The sequence below is a fragment of the Rhea pennata genome, chromosome 25 (assembly GCF_028389875.1).
Source record: "Rhea pennata isolate bPtePen1 chromosome 25, bPtePen1.pri, whole genome shotgun sequence".
In the NCBI taxonomy this organism is placed as follows: Eukaryota; Metazoa; Chordata; class Aves; order Rheiformes; family Rheidae; genus Rhea; species Rhea pennata.
Window position 1 is genome coordinate 1,295,307 of NC_084687.1, and position 19,047 is coordinate 1,314,353.

At 43.8% G+C, this 19,047-nt stretch overlaps 1 protein-coding gene across 1 annotated transcript in view; it reads left to right on the forward strand.

Moving 5' to 3' along the window:
- Positions 1-19,047, forward strand: part of LGR6 (leucine rich repeat containing G protein-coupled receptor 6) — a 166,713-nt gene that overhangs the window by 107,740 nt on the left and 39,926 nt on the right. The window contains exons 7-8 of the mRNA XM_062594778.1: positions 3,044-3,259; positions 14,746-14,817. Coding sequence (XP_062450762.1) covers positions 3,044-3,259; positions 14,746-14,817 — 288 coding nt within the window. The remainder of the gene's footprint in view (positions 1-3,043; positions 3,260-14,745; positions 14,818-19,047) is intronic.

Genomic DNA, 19,047 nt, shown 5'->3' on the forward strand with positions numbered 1-19,047 from the left:
TGTTTCTGTGCTCTCTGTGCTTGTGGAGATGAACCCTTGACTGGTTCAACACTCTTCTGGGCCTGGGAGAAGCTGGAGCAGGATGTAGTTCAGGTTCCCCCACCTGTCATTGTCTCTCTGTGCGCCTTCATTATTTTGGAAATGAGTTTTTTACCTCGTAACCTAACACCAAGTACTTCAAACAAATCCACTAGTTTTCCATCCTACCTCATTGCCACTTCTCTGATACCTAAAGGGCCACAGACATAAAAAGGGCCTGCCCTGAGCGTACATTAAATAGCTGTGGAGAAAATCCAGCTGCATTAACTGTTTCCCTAACACCTGGGGCACCATGACATAGAAGACAAATTCCCCTGTGTCTTGTGCCTGTGGCTTTGCCCAAAAACTCATGACCAAAGTGGGATATGAAGCAAAACAGTCCAGGGGCCATCTCACTTTCTTACTATAAACAATTCTTATCACGAACAACTCAGCCTTGTTCCCCAGGCTTTACTTCTGTTTTAGCATTTCCATTTCTGAAAACTTAATTTGGTTTTAAAAAATGATAATTATTCTCAGTGGCTATTTTCATTGTCTGTTCTTTAATTAAACTTAAAACAGAACATTCATCTTAAAACAATTTTCAGTAAATATATAGAGATTTGGATGAAAGCACGTCTCCGTGAAAAGTAAGCAGTATTCTTTTTTTCTGAATAACAAATAATGATGCCAAAAAACTAACAAGACTCTTATGCTGAAAAAAGAATGGAAAAATAAAGCCAATATTAATGTTCCCCACACAAGTTTTAATTTTGGTCAAAAAGTTCTTGTTTATCCCAAAGCATTTTGACAGAACTTTTCAGCTACATTTTTCAGTCTTATCCTGAGCTGCTGCAGGATTTGCTTTTCTGCTCTTTATTCTTTAGATTTGCTTTCTCAAGAGGATGCAAGAAATTGTTCTCTGATTTGTCTGTAGTCTTGGTGACAGGAGATAAATTGAGGCAGTTTGCAACAAGGCCATTTTATTCAAGACAAAAATACACACTTTCTTGTGTTAGCCTTCTGGACAAAGAAGCAAATGCTATGGCAATGATACTGAAACTTGGGTGTGATTCATTCCTGTTATCTATAAAAGAGTCATTAGAGCTGACTGAAAAACTTTCAGTCAAACGGCCTTGCAAATGGAAATGCTGTTTCACAGCAATGCAAATGTATTGTAACCTGTGAAAAAAATCATTAATGTGGTAAAATGAGAGGACTGACATTGTTATTTAATCGACTTTGGAATTATCATTGCAGTTAATTGAGATGATTATGTTAAGACTTGCACATTACAACGTTGCATTTAAATGTCAGTTGTCCAAGGGAAGTCTAAGGAAGGCTCAACTACACTTCTGACCAGGTACATATTTCCAGATTCGGGGTAAGGGAAGAATGTCTGTTCAGGTCAGAGCTCAGCACAGGAAATTTCTTTTTCTGTAGTGTAAAAAAAGGTCCATTTCCTAGAAACACTTAAAATTTCACCTAGCAAATACCATCCTCACCTCACTGCAGAGACCTAAACTACAGCTTGTACTTGAGATATTTCCTGCTCCACAGCACATGACAGTGAAGCTTTTGGTTTCCTGCTACAGATTTGAAGTTCATTACAGAGTGTTGGTTTGTGATCTATGAATGTTCTCTGTGCTCTTTTGGATAACTGCTGGCTGGGGTGGGGGGGGAGGACTGTCTTGGGCTCTGTTCCAGTGTTCAACTTTTGCCAAAAATATTAATTTCTATAGTTAAAAAATGCTAATTTCTATACTACATGCTGTTTATGGAGGATCTTTGATTCAAGGAGACCCTAAGAGTTGCTAACTTCCTTTTCTAATGCTTTCATCAGAGAAAAAGTGTTTTCTCTTTGCAATTTGAATTCCAAGAGTTTTCTTTTAGACTATTTGGAAAAACAACAAGCTCTGTTGGCCATGAATTGAAATCTGAATTTTCTTTCTCCTTGATATAATTGGTTCCTGATACTTCTTCCAAATTTGAAGTGTTTTCCTCTAATAGCTTGATTTTAAAATCTACAGATAACACATTAAATCCTGCTCACCACTGTTGGAACAAGATATCTTTAAGAGAGATGATTCCCAAACCTGGTTTTTGAACTTTTTCGTTTCATAATAAGTTTTTTTTTTTTTTGGCTTCTCATTCTGATTTGGAACAAAAACACATCTTGAAAAATAAAGTTTCCAACTAAATTAAATTTCTGCTTTTCAACTGCCTTAAGGTTTCCACGATGATTTAAAAAAAAAAAAAGGCAATTGGCAAATTAAGGAGAAGGAAAGGCCTGAACATGTGCAACACAGAGAGTGCAGACTTATTTCCTGTGTTATGACATATGGTCTGACTTGCTCTCCGTGTTTCCTGCACCTCATACTTTTGTAGGTAGCTCTAAATATTTGGCTCTAATGCAGGACCTCAAGCAGGGCTTTCATATTATCTCAAATTTCCAGGCAAATCCTTTTCCTCTGGAATGAGACTTTGCCAATATTGTCTGGGTTTCCTGCATATCCTGCAGCAGTAGGTCTGAGTGAGCTGTGGAGTCCCCAGGACAGAGCACTGTTTGCACAAGTCGGAGACATAGTGCACAACACCTGCCCTGTAAGTTTCAGGCAGATCCACAGCAAGTCCAGTCCCAGGAAATGTAGTTTCGATCCTCACTTTTAAGTGGGGTGCCTGCAAGCCACAGCTGGTTAATAGCCGTTTGGTGGGTCCCCATGAAGGGACTTAGCCTGGACACTTTGTTTAAAGAGCTGGCAACTCTGACAGCAATAAATGGGCCATGTAAAACGAACCATCCTTAGTGCTGCCTTAGCAGGTCAAACATCCTCTGTGAGCACAGGCAGGAGCCTTGCACTGAGACTTTCTTATGCTTATCTCTATTTACAGACTACCTCAATCTTCCTGGTCATCAGTCCATCCCACCTCAGCACCAAAACTCCCTTTACATAACACTGTGGGCACAGAAATAAATGCTAGATCAGTCTCTCACTTATCCCCACCCTGTTTCTTTCCCACTCAGACGCCTGGATGCAAACCTTATCTCTGTGGTGCCTGAGAAGAGCTTTGAGGGGCTGCTTTCCTTACGTCACCTGTGGCTGGATGATAATGCCCTGACGGAGATCCCTGTCCAAGCTCTGAACCACCTGCCAGCACTGCAGGCCATGACCCTGGCTCTCAACCAGATCTGGCACATTCCCGATTACGCCTTCCAGAACCTCAGCAGCCTCGTGGTGCTGTAAGCCTTCTCCACTTGTTACTCCATCAAAGTCGCGGCATCTTCCAGCTGGGACAGTATGCTGACCAGGTCTGAGCAAGTGGTGTCCTTCTCTCCTGGGAAAGTCAGAGATCACAGGGGAAAGCCTTGCTCTTGCTCATGAGAAATAGCTGTTTCCTCCAGGGGTGGCAGCCAGAGGTTTTATTCAAGAGACTCAAAGAATTTCCATCATTTCATATGAAATGCTAAAATTCTCTTTCAAATTTCTTCATGGCTTCCCCATTTTTCACTGAGTAGTAAAAAAGCTCCCCAACATTTTTCAAAAAAATACTTTGCATAAGAAAGTCAGTATCTGAAAGTAAAGTGCATATTTTTTCCCACGAAATTCAAGCAGAAAATGTTTATCATTTCTATTTCCTCTCTGCTTCCATTTTTAAACTGCAGGAATTTCTATCTACATGGAAAAAAAAATTCCAACAATTTTCATTCAGTTCAGAAAGTAATATTTTTTTCTTGGAAAACATACCAGGCAGACTTTTTGAGCAACTTTGATGTTGAACAAAAGGTCTCATCTCAACACCTTCTCCACACCTGTGTGTGCTTACATGCATGACTGCATTATGCATACTGATCAGCTATGGAGTCTTTACAATGATCACAAACCCTTTGGTGCATGTTATTGTCCAGTTTGCATTACAAACACTTTACTGACACTGTTCAGAGCAATGCAGAGAATGCTGCTGCTCTCAGGAGTCACCTGGTCTGGATGGGATACATCTACATTTTTCACCATGGGGTGCATCCTTTCCATTGACAGAGGCTTGCATCTTATCTGTCTTTTAAATGAAAGTTTACACGTGCAAATTATCTGGTCACTATTTTTTGATGTTGATTAGTAAGTTCAATTGCCAGTAACTCCGGAAATCCTGTATCTACAAAAAATGCTACTTTTTATTTTGGTAATACGTATATTGCTACCAGGCTATTAAGTAACATTGGCATATAGTGCTGAGTGAAAGTCTCGCAACTATTTCACATTCAAAATTTGAAGTGTTTCCTGAATTAATCTCTCATAGAAAGTGCCTGGACAAAGCACTGTCCAGATTTTTATTAAGCATCAGCTTCAGCTGTTTAGACAAAGTGTAAGGGCTGATTTAGAAGGAATGCTAAGAACAACTTGAGAAATGTCAAATAAGTAGTTTTCACCCACAATAGTGCCCATTCTACCAAGGCATCCTTTGATCATCATAATGCAACCACTTCATTCAGCTATAATAACTAGCACCAAGGGTGAGCTGAGGGTTATTATTTCAGTTTCAAAAGCGTACTTCTTTCATTCTAGCTTATCCCATACTTTGGGTGAGAAGAAACGTCTTAATTAAACAGGCAAGCTTAAGAAATAAAAGTCATTGGCCATTAGGTCACAAGGGAGAGAATAATGTCCTACCACAGACAATCGGAACAGAACATATGTGTGATCCTGCCAGGCACTGTGGGACACTGGTAAATTTTTGTGGGATCACAAGTGCTTGGCAGAGCAAGCCCCATAAATCTCTCCCATGTTTCCATGCATACCCCTGTCAGTACCTAACCAGCAGGAAGTCTCCCAGTGTTCTTCCTGTACTCCTACTAGAGGTATTTCCTTGCTTCAGACTCATCTACTAAGCAGAGAAGCACACACTCTGAAAAGCCAGCCAAGCTAGGCAGTACACTTTGTAAGGAGACTTTCCCTACTGGGATGCAAATGGTACATATGTGCATTTTTATGCAAGTGTCTGAATTTGCACATAGATGGAAAAGAAGAGCTAGCTGCTACCATAACCTTCAGGAAACTTCTAGCCTGGGAGGTATTAAAATGAGCACCTGGGGGAGGAAAGTCAAGAGCATTGGGAAATCTTATTTATAGTGTGATTAATGCTCACGGACATGGCTGACCAAGGCTGAGGGCACGACCTTCCCAGGTGCAGAGACGTGCTTTTCCTCTACACACCTTGGGCCTTTGGGAGAGATGTGGCTGGAATGATGGAAAGAACCAACACCAGAATATACAAGCCTCAATCTGGAACAAGTTAAGGGGTTCAATCTCTGCTAATAAATTACACTTCTGTTGAGGAATTCCCTGATCTTATTCCCATCTATTGCTGTTGCAGGTTTCTGACAAGAGCTATAGGGTGTTCAATAAACAGAGCCTCATGTAAATCACTCATCATGAAATCTATGAGGCTCAGTAATTGGCACCATCCCTTCCCCAGCTTTGATAACAGGGGCTTCATTTGATGTGGTGCTGGCACTGCACTGTTAATGGTGGAAGGAAGATAGCTTGTTTGATTAGGGTAGTTCATGGGAATAGAATACTGAAGGTGTTACCTCCAAGTCTGATTTACTTGGGACAGAATGTGTCTTAACATCCACAAGCAGAACTGATCCCAAGCAGTTAATAATTTATATGAAACAAAGATTTTTTTTTTACAAGAAACATCTTTCCTGGGCATAAAAGATTTTTCGTTTAGAAGATGATCATCTGAAACCCACATGCTGCTGTACTGACAGGTTAATGAAGTGCATGACAGCGGTTCTCATTAGTGTTCCTGGTCTCCTCTGCGGGCTGAATTCAGCAGAATGTGCTGGAATCAAAGTGCTTCTTCCAGCCACAGTCCTTGGAAGGGTCCACTAGCCCAGATTTAAAATCTCAAATAAGCAAGTTTGGGAACTGTAGGCAGGAATTCCCACTCTGCAGTCTAAACAGACACAGGAAGGACACAGAGCCAGAGTGCCCTCTCCCCCATAGAGCTGGCAGCAGAGAAGTTTGCACTGCAGCCATATAATGATGCACCAGTTCTCTAGCTAGAGAAAGTCTTTGAAAGGTTTTACTTTCATTACAGGAAATTCCTTAAGTTGCAGCAAAGAAGGTCCAAATCTGAATCCTTCTCCATTCAAGTGTCCAGGGAGCCTTCACTCCTTGAAACATGACCAATTCAAACACCCCTATAATGCTGAAGGCCATGCTGTCAAAAGGATTATTTGCTGCCTCATATGGAGCAAGCTTGAAGCCAGTCAGTTGCCTTGGGCCCCTAATGCAGAAAGGATGTTCCATTCATCTTAACCTTGCCCTGATCAACTAGTCTGCCTGCTCACAGGTGTTTCAAAAACAGTCACTCTGGGAAAAGACAAGAACTTTTTAACAGCTACACTTCAGGGCAAACCAAAGGTATCTTCAGCCTTATAAGCCATCTCAGCATGGGCCAGCATCAAATGGCTAAAGAAAAATCTAAGAACAGGGTAAAATGATTGTTCTGCTTCCTCAGAATACATTCACAATTTCATTTGAGGTTCAGAGATTTCCCAAACCAGAGGTGAGTTTTTTTACTTTTAAGACCCATTGATGGAATTTTCGTCCATTAATTTGTCCAATTGCTTTTTGAAAAAAATAAAATAAATAAATAAATAAATTTTTAGTCATTCACCATTCACAATATATTGTGACAAGGAGTTCCACAGACTAATGACCCACAGTGTGAAAAGATACATCCTTACGCTATTTTCATCCTGCTGATGGTTAATTTTGCCTACTGCCCCCCTCACTCTTGCACTAGGAGAGACAATGAGCAGCCTCAATCTTGACTGTGCCATCCATGTATTTGCAGCTCTCCATCATACCCATCCTTTGATGTAACTTTTCCAATTCTGTCCAGTTAGCTATTTCATAATCAGAAGTTAGTCTGCAGGTCACACTTGTTTGTTCCTCTGCACTTTTGACGTGGAAACACAGAACTGTACATTGTAATGAAGACAAAGATGAATCATGAAATTATGCAGTGGCACAATGCTGTTCTGTAATCCATTTTTTTTTCTTTTCTAGTCATTCTTATAATTCAGTCTGCTTTTTGGCAGCTATTGAGCTCTAGGACCTCATTCCCACTCCTCAGTGGCTGTGGATATTTAAGGGACTACTACTGTATATGCTCCTGGAAGGTTGTTTTTCCTCCTTATTAAGAGCCTTTTATTGTATATGCTCCTGTAAGACTCTTTTTCCCCCTTCTACATCACTTAACATTCATGGGACCTGAATTTTAGCTGATATTTTATTGTGCAGGGCAAGCAACTAATTTGGGAGCACTTCCCTCCTAGGTCACCCACCAATCTTTCCAGCTGAGTGAAGTGTAGAGAACTGAAGTGTTGAGAACTGAAGCCAGAAAATGAAGGAGATTCTATTCAATTTTCTCTTTTGTACAGTTTTTATCATCTAAAGACATGATGCATCTTTACCTCTAAAAACATGCTTTAGTTACTAGAGGAAGCTAGTTTCCAAGACTCTTGGTTCCCATTCCCGTTTCAATCCTTGCTCAGGTGTTAGACAATTTGGTCAAATCTTTCATAAGGGGCCACTGATTTTCAGTTTCCTCCATGTCTGGGAGCAAATGTCAAACATCTCATCCCTGATTTCGAATGGTGCTGAGCACCAGTACTTTCAGCAGATATCACAGGATCTAGGGGGACTCAGACCCTCCCAATACAAGCCCCAGTGTATTAGATCAGAGCGCTGGGATGAGCCTGTGCATCACTTTCTACGCCTGTAAAATGGAGTAAATAAGTTCCCCTCTGAGAAGTGCTTTGGAAGCCCAGGGTTGGTGTGGGAAATGCCAGTCATGTGAAATTCATTATTATTACAAAAAAATTAAGAACCTAAAACATCTGGCCTTTTAATTGGCAAAGGTGCCTTTTGTCTCTGAAGGCCAAGTGTCCTCACTTGGCAAAAGTGAGTTTCCCTCTCCAGTGCTTCAGGAAGAAATGAATACTGCTCCTGATACAACACTGACAATGTCGCTTCTGAATGAGTTCTATTCTTCACCAAACAAGTCTAATGGCTGGTACTTCACTGCCAGAAGTAGCCCATGGGAATTTGTATTGTTTATGATTTACATTTCTTTTCTTATCCTTGACCAGAATGAGGAAAAGGACAGTGTTGCCATGATCAGGCTGGAAATTCATCATGGCAATGGCTGGTGTGGCAGGAGAACTCAGATCATGTAAATTTTTGAACTCAGTTCAAGATCGTCTTGAACTTATCTTTGATGAGACCTTCTATAGACAGCTGGAGGTAGCCTCACGATCAAAGGCCCTGGTTCTCATGGGGGACTTCAACCACCTTGACATCTACTGGAAGGACAACACAGCAAGGCACAAACAGTCCACAAGGCTCCTGCAACGCATTGATGATAACTTCTTGTCACAAATGGTGGAGGAGCCTACGAGGAAGGGTGTTCTGCTGGACCTTGTACTTACCCACAGAGAGGAACTGATTAGTGATGTGAAGGTTGGGGGCAGCCTTGGCTGCAGTGACCACAAGATAGTGGAGTTCAGGATCCTGCAAGAAAGAAGTAAGGCAACAAGCAGGATTGCAACTCTGAACTTCAGGAGAGCAGACTTTGGGCTCTTCAGAGACCTAATTGGTGGAGTGTCATGGGTTAAGGCCCTAGAAGGAAGGAGGGTCCAGGAGAGTTGGCTAATAGTAAAACATCACTTCCTCCAAGTTCGAGAGTGATGCATCCCTATGAGTAAGAAGTACAGCAAAAGGGGCAGGAGACTTGCATGGGTGAGCAAGGAGCTGTTGGCCAAATTCAAATAGAAGAAGAAAATACACAGAACGTGCAAGAGGGGACAAGCTACTTGGGAGAATTATAGGAATGTAGTCAGAGTATGTAGAGATGCTGCGAGGAAGGCTAAGCCCCTTTTGGAATTGAGTCTGGCAAGGGATGTTAAGGACAACAGGAAGGGCTTCATCAAATACATCAGCAGCAAGAGGAGGACTAGGGAAAATATGGGCCTCCTACTGAATGGGGCGGGGTCCCTGGTGACAAGGGATACAGAGAAGGCAGAGTTACTAAATGCCTTCTTCACTTCAGTCTTCACTGCCAAGGGCTGCCCTCAGGAATCGTGTAGCCTGGACATGAGGGAGAAAGTCTCAAGAAAGGAAGACTTTCCTTTGGTTGAGGAGGATAGGATTAGAGATCTTCTGGGCAGGCTTGACGTTCACAATCTATGGGCCCGGATGGGATGCACCCACGAGTACTGAGGGAGCTGGCGGATGTTGTTGCCAGACCGCTCTTCACCATCTTGGAAAGGTCCTGGAGAACTGGAGAGGTGCCTGAGGACTGGAAGAAAGCCAATGTCACTCCAGTCTTCCAAAAGGGCAAGAAGGAGGACCCAGGCCAGTCAGCCTCACCTCCATCCCTGGAAAGGTGATGGAACAGCTCATTCTGGATATCATCTCCAAGCTGAGAAGATGATCAGGAGTAGTAAGCACGGCTTCACCAAGGGGAAATCCTGCTTAAGCAACCTGCTAGCTTTCTATGATGGAATGACTAGCTGGGTAGATGAGGACAGAGCAGTGGACATTGTGTACCTCGACTTCAGGAAGGCTTTTGACACTGTCTCTGGTAACATCCCCCCAGATGAGCTCAGGAAGTGTGGGTTAGATGAGTGGACAGTGAGGTGGATTGACAACTGGCTTAAAGGCAGAGCTCAGAGGGTCATCATCAGTGACATGGAGTCTAGTTGGAGGACTGTGGCTAGTGGTGTCCCCCAGGGCTCAGTACTGGGTCCCATCCTGTTCAACTTCTTCATCAATGGCCTGGACGAAGGGACAGAGTGCATCCTCAGCAAGTTTGCTGATGAAACTAAGTTGGGAGGAGTGGCTGACACACCTGAGGTCTGTGCTGCCCTTCAGAGAGACCTGGACAGGCTAGAGAGTTGGGCGGAGAGGAACCTCCTCAGGTTCAACAAGGGCAAGTGCAGAGTCCTGCGCCTAGGGAGAAATAACCTTAGGCACCAGTACAAGCTGGGGGCTGACCTTCTGGAGGGCAGCTCTGTAGAGAAGGACCTGGGAGTGCTGGTGGGTGGATGACAAATTGACTATGAGCCAGCAATGTGCCCTTGTGGCCAGGAAGGCCAGTGGTCTCCTGGGGTGCATCGGGAAGACTGTTGCCAGCAGGTTGAGGGAGGTGATCTTGCCCCTCTATGCAGCTCTGCTGAGCCCTCATCTCCAGTTCTGGGCTCCCCAGTACAAGAGAGACATGGAGCTGCTGGAGAGAGTCTAGCGTTGGGCAACGAAGAAGATCAGAGGGCTGGAGTGTCTGCCCTATGAGGAACTGGGCCTGTGTAGCCTGCAGAAGAGAAGACTGAGGGGGACGGATCTTTTCAATGTGTATGAGTACCTGAAAGGAGGATGTCAGGGGGCTGGGGACAAACTCTTTTCAGTTGTCCCATGTGACAGGACAAGAGGCAATGGGCAGAAATCGAACCACAGGAAGTTCTGCCTGAATGTGAGGAGGAATTTCTTCCCTGTGAAAATGACGGAGCACTGGAACAGGTTGCCCAGAGAGGTTGTGGAGTCTCCTTCTCTGGAGATATTCAAAGCCCGCCTGGATGCAACCCTGTCTAAGATGCTGTAGGTGACCCTGCTGAGAGGGGGGTTGGACTAGATGATCTCCGGAGGTCCCTTCCAACCTTACAGATTCTATGATTCTATGATTCTATGATCTAATGCAAATAACTGATGGAAAATCATTGCATTTTTCCTTTATAAGAAGAAAAAATGAAATAGTTAGAAATGAAAGAGATGGAGAATCCAGCACTTCTCTTTGTAGTTTGTGGTTAATCATCCTCAGTGTTAACATTAAAAAAGGTCATATTTCCAATATGAACTTTTTTTGGCTTTGACTTCATACATTTGTTCTCACTATTCTTTTCTCCACTAAATCACAGAACCATTTTAGTACCCATTTTCTAACCAGGAAGGATCCTATACATTACACTGCAGTCATCCTCTTGACCTTTTTTTTTTAAGAAGTTACACAGATTGAATTCCTTAATTCTACATCCTATTTTTTTCCAGCCCTTGTATCATTTTTATGGCTCTTCTCTGCAACCATTCCAAAATATCAACGTCCAGTTAGCAATGTGGATACCAGAAATACATTTAACCTTCTAGAGCTGGTGTCACTCATGCACTACCCAGATGTAATATCAGTACCCTTTTCTTACAGTCTAGTCTCCTGTTTATGCGGGCAAGAACCCTTATTGAACTAGTGTTTAGCACATTAGGTCAAACTGGTTTGCCTTTTATGTAAGACAATACAATAGAGGTACCTTGTCCTCTTGGAAGGGGCATTTCCAGATGGAGCTGGGAGCCTGCAGTGCTATTGCTTGTGTTAGGTTATTTCTTCGGTCAATACAAGACTGTTCTCCACAGTCATTTCATTTCCTGGAAAAATACATGGAAATGAGAGTGAAACAAAAATGAAACCAATTCTGCAAGGACTTCTTCAAGGAGGATTTGGATTAATCTTATTTTAAGCCCATTTTGTGATAAGAAGCTGTTGGCTGGGACAGAAAATCTTCCTTCTAGAAACTGCTGATGTTTTTTGTGGGACGCAAATGAGTCTTATACATATTTTTTTTCTGGTGTGCTTCTGAAGTCTCATCAGGTGAGAGACTAAGCAAGGTGAAGTGTCCCTCTCTAACCTGTCCAAGGGATTCTGACAGTGTTGTGCTCTACAGCCATTGTGCAGCCACCGATTATGCTGCCTTTCAGTGCTGTACAGCATAGGTTCACCTGATTCAGCTGAAAAGGTAATGCATCTGGAAGTATGGTAAGCCATCATGACATGCAGTAATACACACTCTGCTGCAGGAGCGTGTGGGGAAATTGTGTATGATCCTATTGGAGACTAGTCAGCGGGAAAGCCTGCCATGGTGGTTGCTTTTGCAAAGAGATCCATCACTGTTTGCAAGAGCAGATATATTAAACACAGTTGGTGGAAAACACAGCCCATCCAGAGGCCAGCCTACAGAAAAACAGTGACCATCTTGCTCCTTCTTCAGCAAAACTACCTTCATGGATGATTGTCCCAAATTAAACCATGGTACTATGGTACTGCAAAGGGAGATACATTGATTTTTAAACTTGTTGCTCTTTGTGAGAACAGTGGTGGAAACCAGTATAGGTATAGGGAGTGCTTACAGAGTTCTCGTGTCTTTGCTTCAAGAGATGGTTGTTTATTGCCGAGAACCAAATATCTAGAGTTGCTATCAAATAAGCTGTAATTTGCAGGGCAGAATATAACAACATGTGGGCTGAGCTCAAATTGACAAACACTAGAGATGTTGTAATTCCACTTGTTAAAATGTGTTTACCAGAGGAGGGAAAAAAAAAAAAAAAAAAGACAGGATGCAAGAAAAGAATTTCTTTTCATGTGTTTACTTTTCCAGTCTATACTGCATTCAAACACTCATTTCTATTATTGTCATGTGGTTGAGCAAAAACTCTGGTGTTAAGCTTAGACAGCAATTTTCTTTATAACTCTATTTTCTATTTACTCGTAATTTTCTTACCAACAAAGAACACCCTTCTAAAGATTTTCATTACTTTGTCTTCAAACAAATTATTTTAGAGGCATTTAAATGCAGCAGGTGGTTGCTTCTCTGTTCTCTTTCTCTGTGTGACTTGAGTGACACTGGTCTGTTCAAACTGCTCAGAGTTTCCAAGCTGAGAAAAAAGATTGCCTGACATACCATCCTGATAAGCTCTAAGCAGCTCACATTTTCCCTAGGGCTAAGCATTTCCTCCTCATACTATCCCCTCACAGTATACAGAGGTATTGACCAAGTGATGGAGTTCCACTCAGCAGCTTGTCCCTATGGTACCTCTTGCTGGACTTACAGAAAGTGCAGATCCAAGTTGTCAATTTACCAAGTGCATTATCCACTGCTCAACGGGACACAAATGTCCGGCATCATCTTATGCTGGAAGTCCAAAGTGAAGAAAGGGCAATGCCATCTGAAACCACCCCATAAAATTTAACAGAAGAAACCATTCGGACTTGAACTTCTTATCTTGTAACAAAGATAAATTCCTCCTCTAAGCTCCTGACTTAGATTTTGATCTCAGATTTTTTTTTTCTCTAAGAATGACAAATAAACCAAGTTTTCTTGCAGGCAACTTCCTTTTCTTTTTCACCATTTGCTCAAAGGTGCAAACAGATTTTATCATACACCTTTCCCCTCCCTTCTCCTTCCTCTGAAATGTTTGTACATTCTTATCCTAATGACAAACATCCTTTTGCGGATGGTTTCTGAGCTGTGCACTGTTTTGCAAGTCCCTACCAAACTACCCTAGAGCCTGGCTGTTCTTCCATTCCCAGCTCCCTCCTGTTTTACCCCAGAATATTTGGCAGTAGGAGCTGTGTGTTCTCAGCCAAACAGTTCACACTTGGATCCAGGTGGATTGAAAGATTTTTCAGGATGAGATAGATTAAGATCAAGCAAAAAGCAACACAAAAATCTCTGATCCACCTGCCAGTGTGGAGTCTCCCCCAGGCTCTTGGAAGGAGGCAGCACTATTGGACAAAGCTGTTACATCCCAGAGTTTGGGCAAGGGAGAAAGAGATAAAGGCAACAGTACCACAAGGTACTCCAAGACTCCGTGTTAAAGGAGACACCTGGGATGTAAAATGAACTAATGGGGGAACCTGCATTGACAGACGAAAAGGAGTATCCTGCCCCAGAAGACCTTATGTCCTCCAAGGGCGTTTCTCCACATAGGTGTCCCAGCAAAAACATGGACATCATTAATGTGCTTAAGCACATACTGGTGGAAATGCAATCTGGACAACAGTATTTTGACTTCTGTTTTTCAGCAGACATTCCCCAGGTTGCCCACAACATCTTGAAAAAGTGGATAGAAATATCCACTTCAAGGTGCCCTTGAGTAGAATTTCAAAGGGACATTCTGTGCATCTGAGCACTAATTGTGCATTCAGATGCACAATTAGTCATGTGGTTCCCACGGCCTGTAATGGAAGCCTGGTGGTTAAATCTCTCACATGTTTGTGTGTGTGCATGTCACATTGCCCCTTCACTCCAGCCAGACACTTTGAAACATTAAGCTGAAGACAACATTTGCAGTCAGACCAGAGTTAACCCGGATCTGGTAGTGTATTCATTTTTTTGCAAGCAAAGTTAGTAAAACTGTGACTAATAGGATAATTCTTAACTCAAAGCCTTCTTGCTGCTACTAAGGCTCTGAGGAGCCCAAATAGGACTCTGTCCTTAGATAGCATCCAGTGTCTATGAATGGCTGCTGAAACTGCATAGCACTTTGCAGGATTGGGCCCAAATTGTGTTAGGTAAGATCAGATCTAGAGCATCTCATGAGGTTTCTTGTTTAAGCATGTTCATTCAAAGCCACTCAGCAGCTGTAAAAGTTGAGGTCTTGGGGAAACTCTTACGTCTGCCCTGGAGAAAATGGGAGCTCTGTAACCGCTATGCATGCACTATTGCATTTAGTATGTACTTTGCCTTATGAGACAAGAGGAAATCTCATAACACATGGTGTCATCCCTGCTCAGGCCATACTCAGCATGCAGGATGTCTCTGGATCATGTGTCAAATCAGCATGGAAAAATTAGCTAGGCTGCCTGTTGAATATCTCTGTTTTTTTCCCACAGGCACCTGCACAACAACCGGATCCAAAGCCTGGGCACCAATGGCTTTGATGGGCTGCACAGCTTGGAAACTTTGTGAGTTATCTGTTTTCTTCTCTGTGCTAAAGACCTGTGTGCACTCATCCTTAGTATGCTATGTTGCTGCCCAAGAACTGGGGCGCAGTGCATTCATGAGCCCCTTTGAGATCCACCATGCCCCCGGCAAGGATTGAGCACCTGTCAACATAGCTCATAGGAAAGGGCCATGTCTCCAGGTCAGCTCCCACTGTGCATCCACTCATACCCACCATCTGATGGTGCTCCAGAGAAAATCCAAGTGGGCAGAAGCCATGGGCATGATGCTGCCCAGGGCAGTGGCAGCCTGGCCTTTCTGTTTGTGTCAACATTCCAGCAGGCTGGATAGGCTGTGCTGTTGCAGCAGAAGGGATCTATGCCTGTGGGTGGCACAGGCTGGGGGGGGTCTCTGGAGCTCTGGCCACACATCTAGTCCTAGTTAAATCCAGAGAGCTTGCATACATGCCCTGCTTGCGGTGCATCCCCATTTCCTCACTACATGCACCTGATCCCAAAGACTCTGAAACACTTGATTCCACCAAAATGAAAATCTGGGGATGGTTTAAGTTATAGGCTGGTAAAATCTTTGGAGATCTTTGGAATCCCTTCTTGAAAGTTTTGCAATCACTTCATGTCACCTAGAAACACACAGAGCCAGCTGGCTTTGTCTGTGCCTTGCAGCATGACACAATTCTTGGCACTGCTGGGTAGGCATTCTATCAGAAGGCCGTGTGGAAAATGGGACACAGGAGTAAACTCTCCTCCAGGACATAATTTCATTAGCAGCAATTAAGAGGTGACTCTTAATTTAGAATGACTTAAATCTGAAGGCCTTACCTTGCACACACAATGTCTTTGGTTGTAGTGTGAGTTGCTTGGGTATCATCTGCCATGCACTGGTCGAGGAGAAAACATAAACAGGCAAATAAATTAAGGCCCTGAAAGACTGAAAGAGGCATGTGTTGTTCTCAGCTGTGCAGAAACACATCCCTCTGTGCAGGCCTTAGGGTCACAGGAAGGCCCACACTCCTTGACAAGAGCAACGGGGCCTGGGTCATATCAAAAAGAGAGGTGACACCTCCCAGCATTCCAGTACCTTTTAGGGAGACGGGGTCTTTCTGTGCTAAGCACAGTGCCAGAACACAGTGATCGGGTGAGACTGGAAGCAGCAGGCAAGTTCTTGGTTCCTAGACACACTCCTCAGGGGCAGGCTCGTGAAATGCATTGTCTCTTACTTTTAAACTGACAAATCCTGGGGCCACCGAGAAGGGCTCAGCTATGGAGAGGTTAAACTGTGCCAGGCAGGAGGCTGTGGATGGTGCAGAAAAGGAGGCGGGGATGGTCACTTCTGATGACCTACAGATCTCCCTCTGTCACTATGTCAGATTGGCCTTTTCCTCAAGAGTTTTTGGTGGCCACAGGCAAATACATGAGGTCAGAGTGATTGCATCCAGGCAGTATAAAGAAAGGCGCATTGCAGGAGGAAGTGGTGGACTCCTTGTTAGAGGAAAGCCCTGTCTGGGATGTAGCTCATAGAGACCATGCAGCAACACAGCAGTCTGCAGCCGAGGTGGCTGGAAAGACTAAAGGGTTTCTGCTGCCCTGAGAGAGCATCTGGCTTCCCTGGACACTTGCACTGAATGCTCATTTTCCATCTCCCCCTCGACTTCTGCTCTAGTGATACATTTACTTTTTGTTTCCTATCTGAGATACTCCCTTTTGAATGCTGTTTTCCCTAGCTCCAAAATGCTCCCTAAAAGTGGAGGGAGCTCAGTGTTTCCTGCTCTTATGCTCAACATCCTTCTCACAAGCACTGTTCCCAAGCATAGAACTGCTGTATGTTGTCCTGAAGGGGCAGGGCTCATAGCCTGCAAAGCACTGTAGGGACAGGGTCTTCCCATACTCCTGCAGGCCTGCAGCAATGCAAGCCCTGCCTCTGCAGATCAGGAAGAGCAGGTTTCTGCCTGACTCCATTACTCAACACTTATATCCAGACTCTAATAGCCCTGACATGCACATGTGAGCATCACACAGGCCCCCCTTCCTTTCCAAGTTGCCTGCAGAGGCAAGGACAGTGCTGTGGGAGACTTCTCTCAGCTAGAAGAGAGCTAGACTGAAGATCTACGGGTCCCTGGTTCAAGTCTGGGCTTCAGCAAGGCAGGGCGGGGAGTCCTTGTTGCTGCAATCCTGTCTAAGATGCTCTAGGTGACCCTGCTTGGGCAGGGGGTTGGACTAGATGACCTCCAGAGGTCCCTTCCAACCTTACCAATTCTATGATTCTATGATTTTCCAGACCCTCCTCACTGTCTGATCACACTGAAGGAATATTGTCTAGTGAGAGAGAGATGCCTTTTGTTCCTTTTGGCCTGAGAATCTAATTCTCACCTCCAGATCAGCCAGTAATTCACATCATTGCTCTCTGAGGAACGCTTTGCTCCTCAAGAGGAGCCAGCTCCCTCATCTTGACCTCCACTACTCATCTACCCTGCTGCACAAAAGATGGCCAATCACCAATCTCCTTGACCTTAAAAAAAAAAAAAAAAAAAAAAAAAAAAAAAAAAAGCTAAGCATTTGGCTGCATGAACCAGGTCAGGCTGCTAGACCTGCGCTCTACCTACCACCTACCAGCTCTCAGCTCCCATGCATGTGGAGACTGCTACAGTTTCTCATACATACCCTTTAAATCAGATTATGATTACATTCTGTTGACAGCACTTAGCACATTTTCCTGGCTTGTGCAAGTCAAACTGTGCTCTCAGTTACCCTGTGGGCATTACCTCCTGGAAGGCAGTGAGACGGTAAGACTTGGTAAAGATAGACACTTCTCCAAGGTTCCTAAAATGAGAATTCATGGTAAGACAGTGATCATAAACCAGGCACAACAGTTGAAGAACTGTAGAACTTGGAAGGGAAAATTTGTTTGGGGGTTTTCAGAGAAGCCTGGGAAGTTCAGATGCAGAATCCCCTGCTCCCCTGCAAGAAATGTTTCTCCTCGTATGCAGACAGAGAGGAAAACTCCTATTTCACAAATGCAGCCAGCACTTATAGGGTAAACAGCACCCACTGCTCCGTGCAGGCCTCAGCAATGTGCAAGCTGCCTAGGCACAATCACAACAGACACCTACACCAGACCCTATCATTTCTGCAAAAGCAAATTATGATGGAATATCTCTGTTCATGGGGATGGCTTGATATTTTTAAAGATCAGTTAATCTAGTAAAGGGTGAAGAGAACATGTGAAAGACTTCATCTTTCCTCTTCACTGACCTGCAGCTACTGTGCACAAGTGAGCAGCAGTATGTATCAGGTACACAACAAGAGCAGTTCTGTATTTTCCATGCTGCATATAGTGATGAGATGGGTGTGTGAGGGGCAGGGAGAAAGCACTGAATGTGCAATACTCACCAGGCTTTGGAGAAAGCAACTCAAAGAAAATGTCAGGGAAAGATCTGGCTGTTCACCAGCCCCCCAGCTTACTCCTCCTGGGTAGAAAACCTAGGCAGGCAGGCTGGAATTAAGTCAGAGCAGCTCTGGCCAAATTCCCAATAGAGTTTCAAAACAGCCTTGAAAACTAGTGTGTTTCCCTCATCTGTTCCCATAAACCTGTGGGAGAGATCACACAGAGCAACCTGCAGGGATGTGGGAAGAAAGCCCAAGCATGGCCAAGTCATGAAACGAGGCCTTAGATGGTCAAACTGGGTGATATCAGCCACTTCTTAGCCATCTCCCAAATACATAGGATAAATCACAGAGTGTAAATGTCCTTATGTGACATTTTCTGTAGCCCCTTAGATAAGAGGTCCTTTATATAGGTTGTAAGCTCTTGCCCATAAGACTCTTTTCCAGAAGGTGCTAGAGCAAAGCCAGTGGCAGTTGGCTCTGGCAAGCTCATCTACCTAATGAACATGGCTCTTGGGCCCACTGCATGCATGTGGCTTCTTCCTAGTAGGTCCAGTGCCTACAGCACAAAGAGCACAGTAACTTTTAAAGCCTTACGGTGACCAAGGAACCTACAAACAATCATAATCCACAGGAATGCCTAGAAGGGAAGATCCACCAGCAAGTTGCTCTCTGGGCAAGGGGAGCACTGCAGACTGCATGGTGTAGTGGGCTGGGGGCAACCCTGGAGGGAGAGAGGGGCTTTGGGTAAGGAGAGGGAAGTGAAATGAAGGAGAAAAAATAATAATAAAGTGAGAGAAAAGCACAATCTTTATAAGAAATAAGGCATGCAAAAGCTGAGATTCCCACCAC